Source organism: Fundulus heteroclitus, chromosome 8 (genome assembly GCF_011125445.2).
Source record: "Fundulus heteroclitus isolate FHET01 chromosome 8, MU-UCD_Fhet_4.1, whole genome shotgun sequence".
In the NCBI taxonomy this organism is placed as follows: domain Eukaryota; kingdom Metazoa; phylum Chordata; class Actinopteri; order Cyprinodontiformes; family Fundulidae; genus Fundulus; species Fundulus heteroclitus.
In genome coordinates this window covers 1020764-1039280 of record NC_046368.1, presented here as the reverse complement: position 1 = coordinate 1039280, position 18517 = coordinate 1020764, and the positions used below count along the sequence as shown (strand labels likewise).

General features: G+C 38.5%; 1 protein-coding gene across 1 annotated transcript in view; it reads left to right on the top strand.

Annotated features, from left to right (window-relative positions):
• bcr (BCR activator of RhoGEF and GTPase) overlaps positions 1-9686 on the top strand; it is a 117198-nt gene extending 107512 nt beyond the window's left edge. Inside the window, exons 19-23 of the mRNA XM_012871131.3 lie at positions 447-586; positions 855-989; positions 1165-1270; positions 2756-2918; positions 4087-9686. Coding sequence (XP_012726585.2) covers positions 447-586; positions 855-989; positions 1165-1270; positions 2756-2918; positions 4087-4176 — 634 coding nt within the window. The 3' untranslated portion in view covers positions 4177-9686. The remainder of the gene's footprint in view (positions 1-446; positions 587-854; positions 990-1164; positions 1271-2755; positions 2919-4086) is intronic.
• Positions 9687-18517: the final 8831 nt, after the last annotated feature.

The following is an 18517-nucleotide window of genomic DNA, read 5'->3' as shown; positions in this document are numbered from 1 at the left end:
CACTCTATAAATAGAGATATTTGGATCGGGAAAAAGTACAGCATTTTGAAATTAAAAATATATGTATAGAAGCCTTAACCTTATTTAATACAAACTAAATATATGGTTCAAGCATAAAGAGTTACTGTATAGTATTATAAAAACAATACCAAGCCAGTAAACTAGTACACATATTTTTCTTAATCAAGAATGTTTATTTTTTTATCACAATACTAGTTATCTATATATTATACTCATAGGACAAATCTATCAGTAAAATTCTGTTTATAATAGTATCCATCTCTACATTTATTCAGTAATAACCCATGTCCTGTACTTATGGAACCATTTTTTATCCTGCACTTGCTGCTATTGCACTTCTGGTTAGACCTAAATGGCATTTCGTTGCCTTGTACCTGTGTAATGACAATAAAGTTGAATCTAATCTAATTTTTGTCCTGATCCAGACGGGAACGCTCCAAGGTGCCCTACATTGTCCGTCAGTGCCTAGAAGAGATAGAGAGGAGAGGCATGGAGGAGGTGGGAATATACCGCGTATCAGGCGTGGCCACAGATATTCAGGCCCTGAAGACCGCCTTCGACACCAGTAAGTCCTGCATTAATCCATGTTTTATGTAGATTAGCAAAAGTTTAAATGCCCTTGCATTTTTCTACTATAGTATTGGCCTTAGCACGAATGGGTGCCATTAGTTTGCTTTAAATCTGTACTCAAAACCTATACAATATGATAAAGCTAAAGCTAAATCAAATATTGTATTCACATTTACTTGTCACCGTTTTAGTCCTGAGTTATATTCTAGGCTGGGTACTGAAATGCCTTTCCTCCAGCCTATACTCATTTCTTCCTCTTGCAGATAACAAAGATGTGTCGGTGATGATGAGCGAGATGGACGTAAATGCCATCGCTGGAACCCTGAAGCTGTATTTCAGAGAGCTGCCCGAGCCTCTCTTCACTGATGAGCTCTACCCTAATTTCGCAGGCGGCATCAGTAAGCCACATAACAAAGCTTCTCAATCATTTCATGATCGCTATCTAAAGCGGAGCTGTTGTTTCAAGGCAGTTGCCACACACTGCTCGTCTTAAAATTGCGCTTCGGAAGACTTTGCGCAATATGTGAAACAATCGAATGAGTTGTTGTACTGTCTGGCTTTGCTTCTGTGCAGCCCTCACTGATAGTGTTGCCAAAGAGAGCTGTATGCTGAACCTGCTGCTGTCACTGCCAGAACCCAACCTGGTCACGTTCCTTTTCCTTTTGGATCACCTCAAGAGGTATAAAAGACATAAAACGGCACATAACTTGATCATATTTCGACGTTAAACTGCATAGAGAAAAATAAAACTAATAAAAATCAAGTTATGTCCATAGATTTCTAATAGTATTAAATTATTTTCTGCTGTGATTATGTTTAAAACCTTATTTTGTATTAACTTTAAGGAGGCTTTTTCGGCATTTTAGATGGATGTGTTTCAGTAAAACACAATATTGCATTTGAAAACACTGGTTTATTAGTCTCAGTTCACTTCATAAGAGTGAAACAATTGATTTTGTTTTAATTTACTGATATTTAAAGTGGATATATCATGCAAAGTTCACTTTTTTAGCCCTTAAATGCATTTTGCTGTGTACTTGTGTCTAGGAGTGCAGAAAAACCTAATGCAGTCTGTCCAGGAGCTACTTTATATTCATTTTTGGTTATATTTTTCAAGCTGTTTAGTTTTCTCTGTTTTCTATAAAGTTTTTTTCAACAATTATGTCACTGTTTTTGCTGTGGACTGCTACACAAAGTCATGGACTTCCAGCTTACCAGTCTCGCTAATCTGCCAATTTTATTTCTCTGAGCAATTTTGCAGTTCTGTAGCTGAAGGATGCCAAAGCTAATTGAACGTTAAAGCACTGAGTTGGCAACCAAAAAGGAAAAGAATACTTTACAAAAAAATATTCCATACACTATTAGTGTAATAAACTGGTAAGGCTAGGACTTTTTTATTACCTTTAAACGTTTAAAGATTGCTCCGTTCTGCATAATTGTTGGCCAAAGTTATTATGAGCCACAGTGGAGGGTCTAAAGAGGCACTTGCATTTCCAGTGCTGCAGGTAGCAGACCCCTTTACAAGACTAAAGTTGTAAACTCAGTTTTGAGGGCCACATTTGTCACGCTGTGTTATTATATTGGGCCCAGAAGATAATCACAAATGTCTCCTAGAGCTAGTTCACCAGGAGATTCTGCATGTACGGCTAATACTAAAAATCCAAAAATCCCCTTCTTGTGCCCCAGATGTCTTTTATTTGACAAGTGATTTCGCGTATGTGTATAGTGTTAAGCTTAGCTTGTTCCAGATTTAATGTTTAATTAAGCAAAACGTAAGTTTATTTCCAATAACTGTAAAGAAGAAAACTTTTTTTTTTCAATTAGTATTAAGGCTTGCCAACAAACTTGTGCAAGTTTTTGTTTTAATTTTGACAGTCTGTGTATTTTAGTTTGACACCCCTACAATTGACCTGGTTTAAAGATTTCTGCTTCAGTTAAAACCTTGAGTTCTCAAAACTATGCTGGTGTTCTCCTTTGAGTAATTTCTGTTTGAAGCAAACATCAATGTACTTGAACAAGTCTTCTTTTTGGCAATCGCAGTTTTGTGTTTACCTTGTAAAGGGTGGGCACAACACATTCATTTCTGAGTACCACCATAGGCAAGAATGTATTGCGGTTTCAGATGCTTGGCACCAATGGCACTTGTTTGTTGTCTTCTCCACAGGGTGGCAGATAAGGAAAGTGTCAACAAGATGTCTCTGCACAATCTAGCGACCGTGTTTGGCCCTACTCTGCTCAGGCCGGCGGAGAAGGACAGCAAGATCCCCGCCAACCCCACTCAGCCCATCAGCATGGGGGACAGCTGGTCTCTGGAAGTTATGGCACAAGTGAGCTAAACCCAGCAACCACTCTGTCTGCTCTCTCTGCCTATTTGAATTTATTTTAGAAACAAGCAGCCATTGCCGAGTTTGAACAACAGGGCTGTGAAAAATAATTTGCCCCTCTACAGATTTCTGCCGTTTTTTTTTACGTTTCTTGTGCCATGCTGACAGATTTCAGTTCTGAAGCAAATAAAATATCAGACACAGATAACTTGAGAAAATATAAAGGGCAGCTTTTTTTATTATGATTTTGTAAAAAATAGTTAACCAACCAGCTAGGTCCTGTGGGGGAAAATATAAAAGTCTCCCTTGTTAAATGATGAATTTTGTTCAGCTTCCCTAGCCACACCTAGGCCTGATTACTGCCAGGTTGTTAGAATAAACAATTGCCTACGTAGAATCTGTGGAACAAACATGAAGTAGGCTAAACGATCTCAAACAGCAGCAAATCGTGTCCCGATCTGAACATCTTGATGATCACCAAGTAAAAGCATTCTGTGGACTGACGAGACAATAGCGAAACTTTTTGAAAGGTGTGCTTCCCATTACATCTGCTGTTAAACTAACAATTCAATATAGGAAAAAAAGACAGCCAAACTCTACCGCCATGGAAGAGTGATCATCCAGGACTGCTTCTTTCCTCGGGGCTTAGACTACTTGCTGTAAATACTTCCCTCTACCAGAAAATCTTGAGGGAGAATGTCAGTGTCCTTAAGCTCAGATCTGCTTTAGTTTTGCAGCATGATACTAATCCTAAACACACCAGTATGTCTACTGCTGAGTGGTTTAAAAAAACAAAAAACTTTGTTATGGCTGAAATAAAACCATTCTGCAAACGAGAGGTGGCCAAAATTCCCCCACAGTGACTGAATGCCAGTTATCATGAATGCACGATGGCCGTTCTTGTCGCCAAAGGATGGAACAGCCAGTTATTACGTCTAGAGGGCGATTAATTTTTTTTTTTACAAGTTGCTTTGGATCGTTTTTTTTCCCCCCTCATAAATGAATACATTTCTTTTTTTTTTGAATGCTTCTTGTTTTTGCTCAGGTTTTCTTTGATACATCTTGTTTGGTGATCATAATCTTTGGTGGGAAAAAAAAAAAAAGCAAAGGCAGGAGAAAACTGGAAGGGGCAATACTTTTTCACAATCCTAATTATCTGCTGTGCTTTCAGGTCCAGGTTTTGCTGTATTTCCTGCAGCTGGAAACCATCCCCACCCCGGACAGTAAACGACAGAGCATCCTCTTCTCCACCGAAGTGTAGAGCGTACACTGACTTGCTCTGCTCCGTACTCTGAACAGGCAGAGGTGTATAAAAAAAAAGAAAAAAAAAAAAAAAGGGGGATGAACACTGGCTCAAAGTGAGCCCATTGTAGTGTGTTTTTAAATTGACTCGGAAGGATTGTCTCTACGGTACACAAGAGGGCGCCACTAAGCTCAAATGCTCAGAGGACTTATACCCATCATTCCCCAGTAGTTAGTATGATTCTTCGTACCTGTAGTCATTCACCAAGCGATCTACTTTTGTCACACTTTTCTTTTTTTTTTTTTCTTGTCTCATGAATGAAGACGTGCTAAAATGAAGTATGTCTTTCTGGACTTTCATGCACCCTTTACATTGTACTCAAGTTTGCATTTATTTTCGACAATCATTAGGTCTTGCAAAACACATTCTTCTACCCAACATGTTTTCCCACATCCAGTCTACAACCATGTTCTACATATTTTCTGTGCATTATTTCAGGACAGATTTATTTTTTTGGCCTTTTTATCACTTTTTTTTTTTTTTTTTAAAGGCAGAGGAAGTCAGCACCTGATCGCGCTTACAACATATATAGTCCCAGCTGGAGTTGAAAGCTATGACTTGAAAATGTCTTATTTTTAAAAGGTATTTAGTTACCCAATGTTTTTCTTGTTTTTTTTTTTTGTAGCTGAAAAAAAAAACAAATTTATTTGGCTCATTTGTTTCTTGAGGTGGTTTGAATCCAGATTAAATGCACAGGACGCAATATATTTTCTAATGTAGGAATTGTCGAAATGTTTGTTTTGTTGTAACATAGCACATCTTGCCAAACGGTTTTGGTTGTTTTTAGGGGAGACAATGTGGCATGTAGATGTTTGTAATCTTAAAGTTGTACTTTTGTTTTCAACTTGTCACTATAATTTATTTCTGGGTGGCCTGGGGCGGGGGGGAAATAGTCTCTTTTTTTTAATGAAAGTGGTAGGTTTTAGCAGTGACTTCAAAACCTTGCTGTAAAGGAGCAGGATTTAAGCCTTGTTTCTAACAATACTCGCCAGTGAACTCTCCATTTAAATATCATTGTTGTTATTATGAAGGTAATGCAAGCATCGTAGTCCAATCCTTCATGCTGCTGTAGAAAAGGCACAAGCGTCTTCAACCGCAGGGTGTCCCCTCGGCAGACTCGTCTCGCCTCTGGAGATGTCTGTCCCCCATCTAGCGTATGCAACAGTCAGAATTCAGAAAACTCATGCGAATCATGTTGGACATTGTGTCTTTTTGTACCATTTTAATCTGTGGCGACAGAAGTGCACTCATTCAATATTAAAACTACTGTATAAGAATTTAAGTGGCCTGAAAATTCTGTGTTTATGTCCAGTGAAGAGCACATCTGTTTTTTTAATACTACTCCTTTTAGCCTTCTTGTTGATTTCTGCCAAAAAAAAAAATTCCCAATTGCTGGCAAAGCTTTTGACATTCTTTATTACAGATTTAACATGCAGGCATGTTTTATTGTTGTTGTTTTTTTTTGTTTTTTTTTATTTCAGTTCTTGTTATGGACGACTTTGTTTTCAGACTTGATCTGGGATGTTGTCAGTTGTTGTTTTTCTACTAAAACATATCTTTGTCTAGCCAAAGGAAATATAAAACATAGGATCAGATTTCTGTAAATGTCAGTCAGCCACAATATTTAAACCATAAACTAATTACTGCCCCTATTTTAGGCTAATATTAGACATTGGGAAAATGTTTGCCATTAATGGCTTTTTCCTAAGGCTTTAATAGACCTGTGCTGGGCCATAATGGCCTCCTAAGGGAAGTCATTTGTATGTGCTGTGAGTGACATGGTTCTAGCAGTGCCGAAGTTTTACGGGGTCTGGAAAAGCATTGCAAAAAGAAAACAGGAATCTGAAAATGCATCTGTGTTTCCACACTCTTCTTTCGATACAATCTTCTCAAAAGAAAAGTGTTATTTTTAATTCTGGAAAAAGCTAAAATAACTGGTTTTATCTGTTAAATTTCCACAAATAATATAGATAGTATTAAGTCCCATTGGTGTAATCTTTTTGGTGATCAGTCTCCTGGTTTCTAAAATGCTAAAAACCATGCAAGGGCTGGTGACTGGTATCCAGTTTTTAAAGTTGCAAATTCAAAGCTGCTAGAAAAAAATTGTAGGCTGTGTTGTACCCTTAATGAAAATACCAGATAAATAGCTGCAGTTTCAAGAGTTTTATTCAACTGTATGAAGCCTTTAGCATTGCAGCACTACACCTCTATTTGTCTCCTTTTCACTTCAGCTTGCTGAAAGGAGCTTACTACACCTCACTCTTGCTTGGAAGAGTGAAGTATTCTTGCCCATCATTGTTTTTAGAGTAATGCAGTTTTAAAAGTACAGTTCGCCAAGCTGTACAAAATTTTTTAAATCTTTCAAAACAAAAGTATGTTGTAGATAACATATTAGCATGAGTGTACTAATTGAAAATGTTACACTATTTTAACAGCAGTTGGACCACTTGTTTCCTTTGTGTTTTGAATAAAATAAATAAGATCAGACTACAGATTTTGGTTTTACGTTTTTTGTATGAAAACCAGGATACTGTATAATTGTAGTATGTTTTACTCAAGGTTATCATACCAGCTCCTCCCTGCTGAGATCCCACAAAAACAAGCATTTTACAAATGCAGTAGCTTGGGCAATATTGCCTCAGGTTTGTTACGGCAGCACTCAAATAAAGCACAAATTAGCTTAAAACGGGACAAAAAGAAATGTGAGAAAATGTCATTTTACAATGGGAAAGCTTGAAGAGCCCTGCAATTAATTATTAAGATTGAAATCTAAAAGTCCACCCAAATTTGTCACAGAGCTCCATAATCTCCCATCAGAATCTATTTCAGGAAAAAGATATACGATTTGTAAATCTAAGGTGTAGTTTTCATGTTGTGGTTGACTGATGTTAAGGACACTTGATGCTAAAAGAGTTTAATTAAAGGGTTTGTTTCATCCATGATAATCCATAGCTACAGTATATGAGCAACTACATGAAATGAAAGCAAGAAATCGACTCATTTGAATACGTAAAACCACTGTTGTTTTGCTTATTTTTTTTCTGTCTGTTTTTCTTGCAGTTTTATTTTAGTTTTTGTTTCTAAGTTTCACTCTCTGTAGCATGCTCTTTGGATCATTTAGGACGTGATCAGTCAGTCATGTTTCTCCTTCATACAGAGTCCCAGCTGCCTGTACCTATCCAACCTTTTTGTGCCTCAACTCTTGCTTTTGTTTACCACCAAAATTTACTTTAACTCTACAACCTAAGCTAAAACGCTGGTTGTAAAAAAAAAAGTTTCATCCTCCTGTTGCCTTTGCTGAGGACAGCCCACATCTTTCATCTTCTACTTATAGGCTAAGACAGGACCTTAAAATACAAGCACGGTCTTAGCTCATTCGTTACATGAGCATCCCTTCATCCAACCACTGATGCTATCAGAGAATGAAACTCTGTGCTAAAGTTGGTCTCCTAAGGGTGACAGTTTTATCTCTTATAATGCCTTCTGTGCTTATTTATTTATGATTCCTTCTAGTTTGATATAAGATGGTCTGCTTGAGCCATTGATTTATGGTAAAATGTCAAATTAATGTTAGAGAAATGTCTTAAAATACTGTGGGTTCTCCATGAAATCAATCTGCATCTTCTGCTGCGTTTAAAGCATTTTGTTTGTTTTTTCTCGCTGCAACAACCGCTAAGTAGCCCCGTAGACACCATTTCTGACAAAAGTAGTCAAACCCCTTAAATATTTTAATTTTACCATGTCTTAATCACAAAATTAAACGTATTTTATTGCGATTTGATGTGGTTCGCCAACACAAAGTAGTGCATATTTATGAAGAAGGAGGATGAGGAATCGTGGTTTTCAAAAAACTTTAATAAAATGTACAAATGGAATTCTGAAAAAAGTGATGTGCATTTGTATTTACAGTATTTACAGGACGAAATGTTTATATGGTATGTCTACCAGAGCTGTACATCAAGAGACTAAAATCATTGTGCATTGTTAGTGGAATAGCTTAAGCTCAGACAGCAACTCCAGTCCTCGAGTGCAAATGTCACTAACCATTCATTTTATTCAGGTTTGTTGGAGCAGGGATGCATCCAGAAGTTGCAGGACAGTGGCACTTGAGGAATGGAGTTGCAGACCAAGCGCAATTTCCAAGTCTTGCCACAGATTCACAATTGGATTTAGGTTTAGACTTTGACTGGGACAGTCTAGCACATGGATGTTGATTTAAGCTGTTCCATTGTGCTGTATTTAGAGTTGTTGTTCTGATCGAGCCCCCACCCCATTCTCAAGTATTTAACAGCGTCTCACATGTTTTTCCAGTATTTCCCTTTTACCAAGTCCCTGGTCCCTGCTAAAAAAAAAAGTATGACATGATAAAAATTCTTGGTCTCATCTGAGAACAACACATTCTTCCACTTGTTTGCAGTGTTTGAAGAACAGCCATGTCTTGGTTGGTTTCAAGCTGTGCTCTTGCGATTTTGATGATAAATTTAAGATTATTGGATTATAGGAGTCTAAGCACAAATACACGCTTTCCACAGATTTTTATACATAAATAAATAAAAACCATGTATCATTTTCCTTCTGTTTGACAAGTAAGCGTTTCTCTGTGTTGGTCTGTCACATAGAATCCCAGTAACATACATTTAGGTATGTCGTTGTGAAAAGGGTACAAATATTTTTCCAAGGTATTGCATATTTTAATAACTCTCGGTTCCCGTACTGTCAGCTAAGTGTATTTATTTGTTTTAAACAGCAGACTGGACACTGTGATTGTTTAGCTATCAGATGTGGACAACCGAATAGAAAGTGCAGGTTTGGGTAACTCAGACTCCTCCTTTTTTCATGGACAGTATAATATGCATTATACTGGAGAACACATAATTTAGTTTCCCTTTTATTTATTCCTCTGTTCACAGGATCATTAAGGATCAAGTTGCTACACCTTAAACCTCTTTGCATATCCAACCTGTCAGTTTGTGGTAGAGTCTTATAATACTCTAAATCTGTATTGTTTTGGTCCGTTTGTCACTGTAACTGCATGTTTTCACCACAGTCTAAGTCCCAGTCAGAAATGTCAAGTTTGTCTGTGGGCTTACCTGAAGTTGGTGCATATTGCTTAAATTGTGCATTATTGGTACATGACCCTGGTATTTATTGCCATATTATAGGTGATTTACACGACCTTCTGCTGCCACTTTTCAGAAGTCATGCCACCAACAAATTTGCCTACTTTAAGCAATGTTCTAGATTTTTTTTTTTTTTTAATTGAGGACATAATGTTAAACTCTAGGATGAGACTTGTTGACCAATTATGTCACTTTCTACTTTTGAGTCTTTTTTTTCCTGTTAACTATTCATTGTTCTGCTTGTAGAACTGTAAAAAAAACTGTATTCTGAGGGTAAAAACATGTTTGAGAGGCATTTGCAGCCTATGTTTGTACACAAAAATAGTAAATAAAATCTCCTGTATCTAAGTAGAGCCTGTTGGGACTCGTCTTGTGACTCACATTCAAGTTGAATGAGCAGATTAAAGCTAAATGTATCTGCTTATCGTTATTTAACTACAAATTGTACTTCCAGCCCATGTGTAAATGCTTTTGGATAGAAGGAGGGTAAGGGAACGTTTTTTAAAAAGTTACATAAAAAATACATTCATTTAAAAATCTAAATGGTGAGTAACAGGGTCATTGCAATTGTGATTACTTTGTGGATATATTGCAACATTTTACCACATATGATATTCCCGTTTCAAACAAAAAGTTAAAAGAAAGATGATTCAGGGAAAAACGAAAAAGATGACAATTGACAAAGTCTCTAGATAGAGGTCAACAAACAAGACTTGTGCATCAATGTCGTTTAAAGAAATCAGGACCACTTTGAAGAGGTTTTGGCTAAAACCGAGCGTAATCTCTAAAAAAAAAATTCCAAACCAACTCCAGAGCATGGTAGTGGAGGGCTGGTGTAATGTCATAAACTCAAATCTCCAGATATCTAATGTTTAATTGAACATATGAAAGAATCATACAAAAGGGTGATTATTCCCAACACAGGAGCACATCCACAATAAAATTACTGGCAAAAAAATTAATCAAGATGAAGCAATATCCCGGTCATAGTTCAGACCTTGACCCAAACGAAAGGCTGGGATGGAAGCATAAGCCAATACTTGGAAAGTTTCACACATAAAATATTATGATTCTGGTCCACCTGTCTTTCTGCTCCCTCACTTTCCTCCTGCACCTTGAAATTAATGTGATCTGCTGCACCTGTGATCCATCCTCCTGCAGCAGCGGCAGTCAAGCAGCTTCCATTCACCTAGTTACCTGCCTTTATGTACTGGGCATCCACAGCCTTAGGGTGCCAGATTATTGAATACCTTTGAGTGAGTAGATGTCCAGCATTCTTTGCCTGTCCTGGCTCGTTTTTGACCAAGTTCTGGATTTTTTGGATTCCCTTGTCTCACCTTGCCCTCCTTTGGACACCATTGGTTTCTTCTTTCCTGGACACTGACCTGGACTGTTATAATGACCACAATCCTTGTCAGGCCCTTTGGATCTATCAGCAAGCACCCCATAGATCCTGCCCAGAGTTGCCAGTGAGTGCTTACCCAGAATTGTTTGTGTCTGTCTGCACCAGGACATCATTGGTTATTGTTAATAAACCTTTTAAGCGAAACACCCTGTGTGGCTCAAGTATGTTTTTTTTACCTATCTATCTCTACGCGTTACATAAAGTATTCCTCGATGTTATTTCATTTCATAAGTTGGTATCTAAGATGCAAGGCCAATAATGGATCCTGTGGTTTTTGTTATATAGAACGCCAACAAGGTGTACATATATGTGCATTGTTTAGTTTTACAACCTTTTAGTTTAGTTAAAGGTTAAGACTTCAGTTGATTTGCTCATCAGTGTGTTACACTGAATTAAAGGAAGTATCAATGGCTTTGAGAAATACATGGCTTAAAATTTCTTGATGCATATTTTAAAGTCTGTAGGATGGGAGGGATCCAGGATCAAAAGAGACCCCTGTTAAATGATCCTTAATGCTGCAGATAGTCATTGACCAGACTGGAGTTTTGAAGAACACCTCCATGTTAGAAATGTTTAGAAGTTGCTTCTGAGGGGGCTGTATTGGAGATTACTTGAGTGCCTGACACAGAGAGTTTAACAATGAGGCCAGCTTGAGAAGTGTGTAAGTCACATGCTTTAAGTTGGGAATTGTCAAACCACCTGGGTGGCAGGATGGAGTCAAGAGCCTCTTTTCCATTAAAAGCCCCAGGATTCAAAGCCCCAGTCTTGATTTCCTGGGGTATTCGTGGGGTATCCCATTTGCTGGGGACCATTGCTCTAAAACAGCCCCAATGACGTATGGGACGTTGTGAGGAAAACTGCAGTACCTCTCTCTGGTCTATGGGGGGCGGCAAGAAGGCCATCTCCTTAGGCCTCTTTAAGACTAGCTCTAACCCTACTTCTCACCGCCAGGCTCCACTCTATTCTACTCCTGTTGGTATAAATAAATAAAAATAAAGCACAGCTTCTTTCTGCCTGCCCAGCGCAGGGACCACAGTTGTGTGGGGTGTGAGACAGAAGTGGAGCATAGACGAGACTGATCTTTAGAGTTTTATGAGTATAATTTTAATGTAGCCACGGCGAGAACGACGAGGACGTTTTTTAGGTACAGAATTGTGAACTTTTGATCACAGCAAAATTATTTTTATGTAGGTTAAAGGCTATATGTGGCGAGAAGGTCTCCTCCTGTTTCTCTGCTGTGGAAAGAGACCCTGCTCCACGTGTGCGCACACACACACACAGGCAGAGTGGCGAAACAGTTCATATTTAACGCCAAAAACATCCAGCCAAGATTTTCACATTTGATATCTGTTATGTGCAGATGTCCCCCACTAACTTACGCTGTATAGGAACTTTTCAATCGCAATGAACAGATCCATTCTGGGGGAAATCACAGACGGTCTGGCCAACTACATGCAGCTGCAGTGGGGCTGATCGCTACAGCGAGGCCAACCTGTCAGCGGGTCTCTGCCATTCCTGTCAAGTCTGAGCAAAATTAAAATTGGCTCCTAATCCTGATTAACAGACTGTACAGAAGTTTGATGGTATACTCTTTTACCACAAAAAATAACTTTTTGTGATAAATTAAAATTATAAAATCAATGTTTGTGAACTCCTCGTCTCCTTACCGTTCCTTACTCCCCCCTTGTGGCGGAACATACCCACTACTATCGGTGGATCATCTGCCATTACCCTTTCTAACATAGAAAGTATTCCTGGATCAGTTCTTCTGTGTTCTTTTGTGTCTCTGCTCTCTCTTCCCAAACTCCCAGTCATTTGTGGCAGACGGCAGTTCACACTGAGCCTGCTTATGCTGGAGGTTTCTTCCTGTTAAAGTGGGGTTTTCCTCTCCACTGTCGCTTCATGCATGCTCAGTATCAGGGATTGCTGCAAAGCAAACGACAATGCAGACGACTGCCCACAGTGGCTCTACGCTCTTTCAGGAGGAGTAAATGCTGCTGGTCATACCCTCTATGCAATCTACTGGAATTCCTTGGAAACTTTTTGGTCAATCGGTCTGTAAGATTTGATTGAATTGAATTTGTAAAGTGCCTTGTGAATTGGCGCTATATAAATAAAATTGAACTGAATTTAGTTAAAAAAAAGCAACATTTAAGGGTTCAGATTGTGTGTTTTTACTGTATCTGTTAAAACTCACTTTCAAGAACTGTTCTGTTTCACATCCATTCTATGTCGGGTGCTGACGTCCAACCATGGCTACCTAATCCCACTTCAGCAGTTGCCAGACTAAAATCACTGGAACTCAGTAATTAAAGATCCAAATTTTGGCATCTTAACGTGGGGAGTAAACAGAGGAAGAGAAAAAAACAGTAAAGACATGTATAACTAAAACATGATCTTGCACAAATTTTCAAAGATTGACCAAAAATAGCCTACTACTTCTACTGCATCTACTGCAAGGAAGGAACCTTTGCTCTTGAAGATAAACACAAAGGCCAGACTAAAACAGAGACAACATTGGCACAGACTGCTGAAATTATTTTCTTCGGACAGACTGGCCTAAACTGAATTGTTTGGAAGGGTTAGAAATGCGGACGTTTTTGGTCCAAGCCAAATACAGCTTTCCAGGAAAATACCCTCACACCAACTGCCAAGCATGGAGGTGGAGGTGTCATGGTTTGGAGAAGCTTTGCTACTGGGGGGGCCTGACCAGCTCAGAATTGTTATATCCATCATTAATTCTATCATGCATCAGAGAACGATTCAAAGAAATTGTGAGACCATCTGTGAAACACTAAAGCTGAGGCAGAACTGGACCTTGTGACATGACATGCAAGAAGAAGTAACTCCACTAGTGACTTTCACTAGTGGAGCCACAGTGTATGGCTGTATAAAGCATCTCAGCCAACGGGAAAGCTCCAGCTAAAGTGGGGTAGGGTGTCCTAGCTTTTTTCCCCCTGCTAGAAAACACATTTATTTTTGATACCCTTCATTTCATTATTAAAGCAAGATTTTTGTTGTGATTAGCTGTAATTAAGCCTGATGAAAATTTAGATCAGACATTCTTATATGAAAACATTTCTAAAAGAACTGAACATTAATGGAGGGATTTTTTTCCTTCCCCTCACATGACTGAATGCTTGCTTTACATTTACTTTTCTTGTGAGAAAAAAAATCATAGCTTCACCCTCTTTCTGTTTCACCGTTCTCACCTTCCGCTGTGGTTTGCGGAGCCCTTTGGTCTCAGTGTGTCGCACTCAGACACCACCACCGCGGGTTTTCCATCACTTTGGAGGACTCTGTGCCGAAGTTACATCTTCTGCTTCTGCGCGTCGCCTTTTTTCTGACTGAAACAAACCAAAGGCAACTCAAAGCATTTGCTTGCGTATTTAACGCGTTATGTGCCGTCTGGGGTGGGCGGGTCTCCACGCTGCAGCTGCAACTTTGCGACCTCACCGTAGCAGCGATTTCGGGGAAAACACACACGCACGCACGCACACGCGCACACGGCCGCTCTTCGTTTTCCTGTTGGGTCGCGTCGGTGCGCAGCATCACGGCCAGCGCCTTCGATGTGATCTCAACAGGTTTTATCATCTCTCCGCTCCTCCTGGATTTCGGTTTTCAGCTCCTTGTTTGATGTTTCAGGTGAATGTGAAAGCCAGCCAACAGAGAGATCAACCCGGCCCTTGAGGTAAGGAAGGGGGGAAACTCAAAACGCGTCGGATAATAGGTCGTATGAGATCCTTAATTGTATAAAACACAAATATTGCACTGTAAAACCAGAACTATACGTGAACTGGATACCTAGTCTACAATGGAAGCGAGATGTTTTCTGGAATGGGTTAAAGATAAATGCTTTATGTCAAATAACGCTGTGATCATAACACGAAACTTTTGGGGTAAAACTAACGTATCAGTGTGCTGAGCTGGTAATGTCTAAGAAGCTTGAAAAAAAAAAGAAAAACAAAGGAGCACTGTAGCCTGATTTATGTTGTTTTCCTTCTCAAAACAGCTTTTGAAATTAATCAAATCAATAAAAAATATATAATTAGTTGTTGAAAATTAGCATTTTGTTTCTAACTCTTGCTTTCCTTGGACTTTGTTGGAGCTCATGCATTGATTGGCAGGGCAGTGACAGATCCTTTCCAGCAGGATGTGCATTTTCTTATCACCCCTTCCTCTATGCAGCATCAAACTGATTAGCCGTGGTTCTTTCTTTCTTTCTTTCTTTCTTTCTTTCTTTCTTTCTTTCTTTCTTTCTTTCTTTCTTTCTTTCTCTTTTTTATTTAAGTAAAACAACTGGAAAATCATATTTTGTTGTACTGGGGGGAAAACCCCCCACTGTAACTCAAACGTGTTTGCTTTCCGCCGTGCTTTAGAGGATTTGCACGCTGCTAATCTGTTGCAATCTTATGAGGTCTTTTACTGCAACTGGATAAATCCCAGTGTCTGGATTCCTCAACAGCCAAAGCAACAGAGGAAAAGTTGGACTTTGCTTGACTAGAACAGAGTGCGTATCAGGATTACTGTTGGTAGAGCTGCATGGTTGCATGTGGCTCAGAGGGGTATGTTTAATGAAGTGTGAACTAAATGTTTAAAAATATCCGAATGAGAACACTTTAAAATGAAAGTCATCTGTGCAGACTTCTGTTTTCAGTGGGTTTTTTTTTTTTTTTTTTTTTTTTTGCACGCCCACATTCTTGTTTTACTTCCTGGTGTTAGATCATTCACCAGTGAGCAAAAACATCAGGAGCTCTCATTTGATGAAAGAAAACATAAAAAAATAAATATTATGTAGTTTATGGGTGGGCTCTTGTTTTCCGCTGTTTGAGGATTAGGCAGGATTCCCCCAGATCCCAAAGATTGGTAACCTGGGTTTGGGAAATTGGATGATCACACCGGTCTCTTCTTTTTAAGTTCTTTCTGATTGATTTTAACAAGGCTTACTTACATACTTACACTGCAGGATTTAGTCCTAGTACCCCTTGAAACATTTCACATTCCAACCATAAATTTGGGGTTTTATGCAATAGACTAAGAAATAACGATATATATGTAATTGTGAAGTGGAGCTAGATTATTTATGGGGTTCTTTCTTCTTCTTTCTTTTTTTTCTTTCTTTCTTTCTTTCTTTTATTTATTTATTTTTTTTTTTTTACAAATGTCAATCTGAATAGCATTGCACATATCCAGCCCTCTTTACTCTGATACCACTTCATAAAATCCAGGGCAACCAGCTGCCTTCAGAAGCCCCCCAAATAGTAAAGAAACCCCAATAGAGCATTATGGTTACTCTGGAGGACTTGCAAAGATCCTCAGCTCAGGTGGAACATTCAGTTAATAGGACAACTATAAGCCATACACTTCTCAAAACTGGCCTTTCTGGAAGAGTAACAAAAACATAAAGTTTTTTTTAAAGAAAACCAAAAATGTATGGCTAAGTTTGCCACAATCCTTATGGGGGGACAGCAAATACGATATTCCACACTACTGTTCTTTTCAGCCAAATTAATATTTAAAGTTGCTCTCCTTAACTCCTTAACAGACTTTTTTGTAGTATCCAACGGTAAGGTCTGCGAAAACCACTTGCAGGTGAATTCTGATAAGACTGAACCCATAATTATTGCCCCCGAGAAACAAATAATTGAAATCAAGCTATATCTTGGTGTGTAGGCCATCTGTCAGACTAAACCTCACAAACCTTGGCATTATTTTTAATTCTGCCATGACATTGAAGTGCCATTTCTCAGGAATAATCCAAAATATTTTTTTTCACTAAGAAGTGTTTCTAAGTTTTATACTCTGATGAGAAATGCTGAAATAGGGATGATTATTAATGCTTTTATATTAATCAATCTTGATCAGCAACAGGTGGGGGTTGAATAGGAAACATCCTGACCAAAATGCTGCTGCAAGGGTTTTGACCAACGCAAAAAAAAAAAAAAAACTTCCTGATTTTCCTGTTGGATTCTCATACATTTTGGAATTAATTTAAAAATGTTAGTATTTACTTTTAGAGCCCTGTGTGGTCAAGCCCCAGGCTGCATCTCTGACCCTCTAGAGCCGAACGCATCTCGCAGTCTGAGAACTTCCAGTCAAAGGCTATTAACGGTTCCACGAACACATGTTAAAACAAGAAGGGATAAATCCTTTAGCGCGGTGGCCCCCTGATTGTTAAATGGGTTGCCTCCATATTTGCACTGACTTGATTCTGTTGAGTCTTTTAAGAGACAGTTAAAAACTCATTTATTCAGACGGGCTTTTAACTACAGTTGATTTATGCTGTGTGATGTTGCATGCATGCTGTTTTTTATATTTTCTGTTATGTCTTTATATTACTGTCGCTTTTTTAACTGCTTTTTTATACAAATCAAATTTACTGCTTTCTTCAGTTCAATTATATTTTTATTTATATTCACAACACATGTCATCTCATGGCACTTTACAAAGTCAAATTCAATCACATCATCCAGACAGATTGGTTGAAAAGTTTCCTATCTAAGGAAACCCAGCGGATTGCGTCGAGTCTTGACAAGCAGCATTCACTCCCCCTGCATTGCTGATGCCTTTGCAGCAATCCCTCATACTGAGCATGCACACTTGGCTTCCCCCATTAAGAAATGCTGTGGAAACAGCACAAATCTAATCATAAAATCCTATTACATCTACTATTTTAAGGGTATATTTGAAGAAGAATGTCTAGAATCAGTCCCTGATAACTCTGTGGTTTTGGTATCACTCACCAGAGATTCCGCACAGCTACATCTAACTGAACTGAAACCTGACTTACATCTTTTAGCTCAAACAGTACATTTATTTGTGTGATTGAATGACTGGTGTTTTCAGTCTACCTTAACACTGCGTATAACTCAATCACCAAAGATGTCATTATAAGTATAACTTTCCCCGGTGCAGCACACATTCACATTTAGTTGTTTGCTCCAAAGAATAGGTGGAACGTTTGAGTGGACTTTTAAACAGACTGGTTTAACACCACAGCAGAAAGACAGAAGTTTCAAACTCAAAATGCCATCATCTTTTAAATGTTTAGATAGATAGATAGATAGATAGATAGATAGATAGATAGATAGATAGATAGATAGATAGATAGATAGATAGATAGATAGATAGATATTATTCCGAACTCATGGTCCAATAAATACATACATAAATGTATTTAATACACTAAAGCATGTTTAGTGCTCATTATTAAATAAGTGAATGAAAACAGGGATATGATACATTAGATAATTTAAAGACTCCCCTCAATATCAAACTGTCAGATGCCACTGAAGGATTAGTTTCTCCTGTTGATGCTGGTGTAGGTCTTCCATGTTTTTCCATGTCTTCCTGCAGCTCTGCTGAGGACAGGGGAACAACTCGGCAAGCTACGAATATTTGTCTGTGGAAAAGTGGAAAAGTCTTTTGCTATAAGTCAAGCACTGTTGTGGAAGTGTGAGAATGCACAATTTGCAGCTTTACACCCTCCGTGCATTTACTCTGTTGCTTGAGCTGCTCAGAAACTATTAATAAACCCCCGTTGTCTTCGGTTCATTGACACCACAATGCAACTAACACCGTGTTAAACAAGGTTTCATTTTGTGAGTTTCCTTTGTTCTGTTTGTTAGCTGTCTTCCCCAGAGCTGCTGTTTGTTTTTTCGGTTTTGAATGTTTTCCAAATGTGAACTTGCAATGTCTTCTTTCTGCTGTGTTAGGAGTTTTCATCTTTTGTTGGGGAATATTCTGATTAAGGGTTAGTTTATTAATTGTTGAT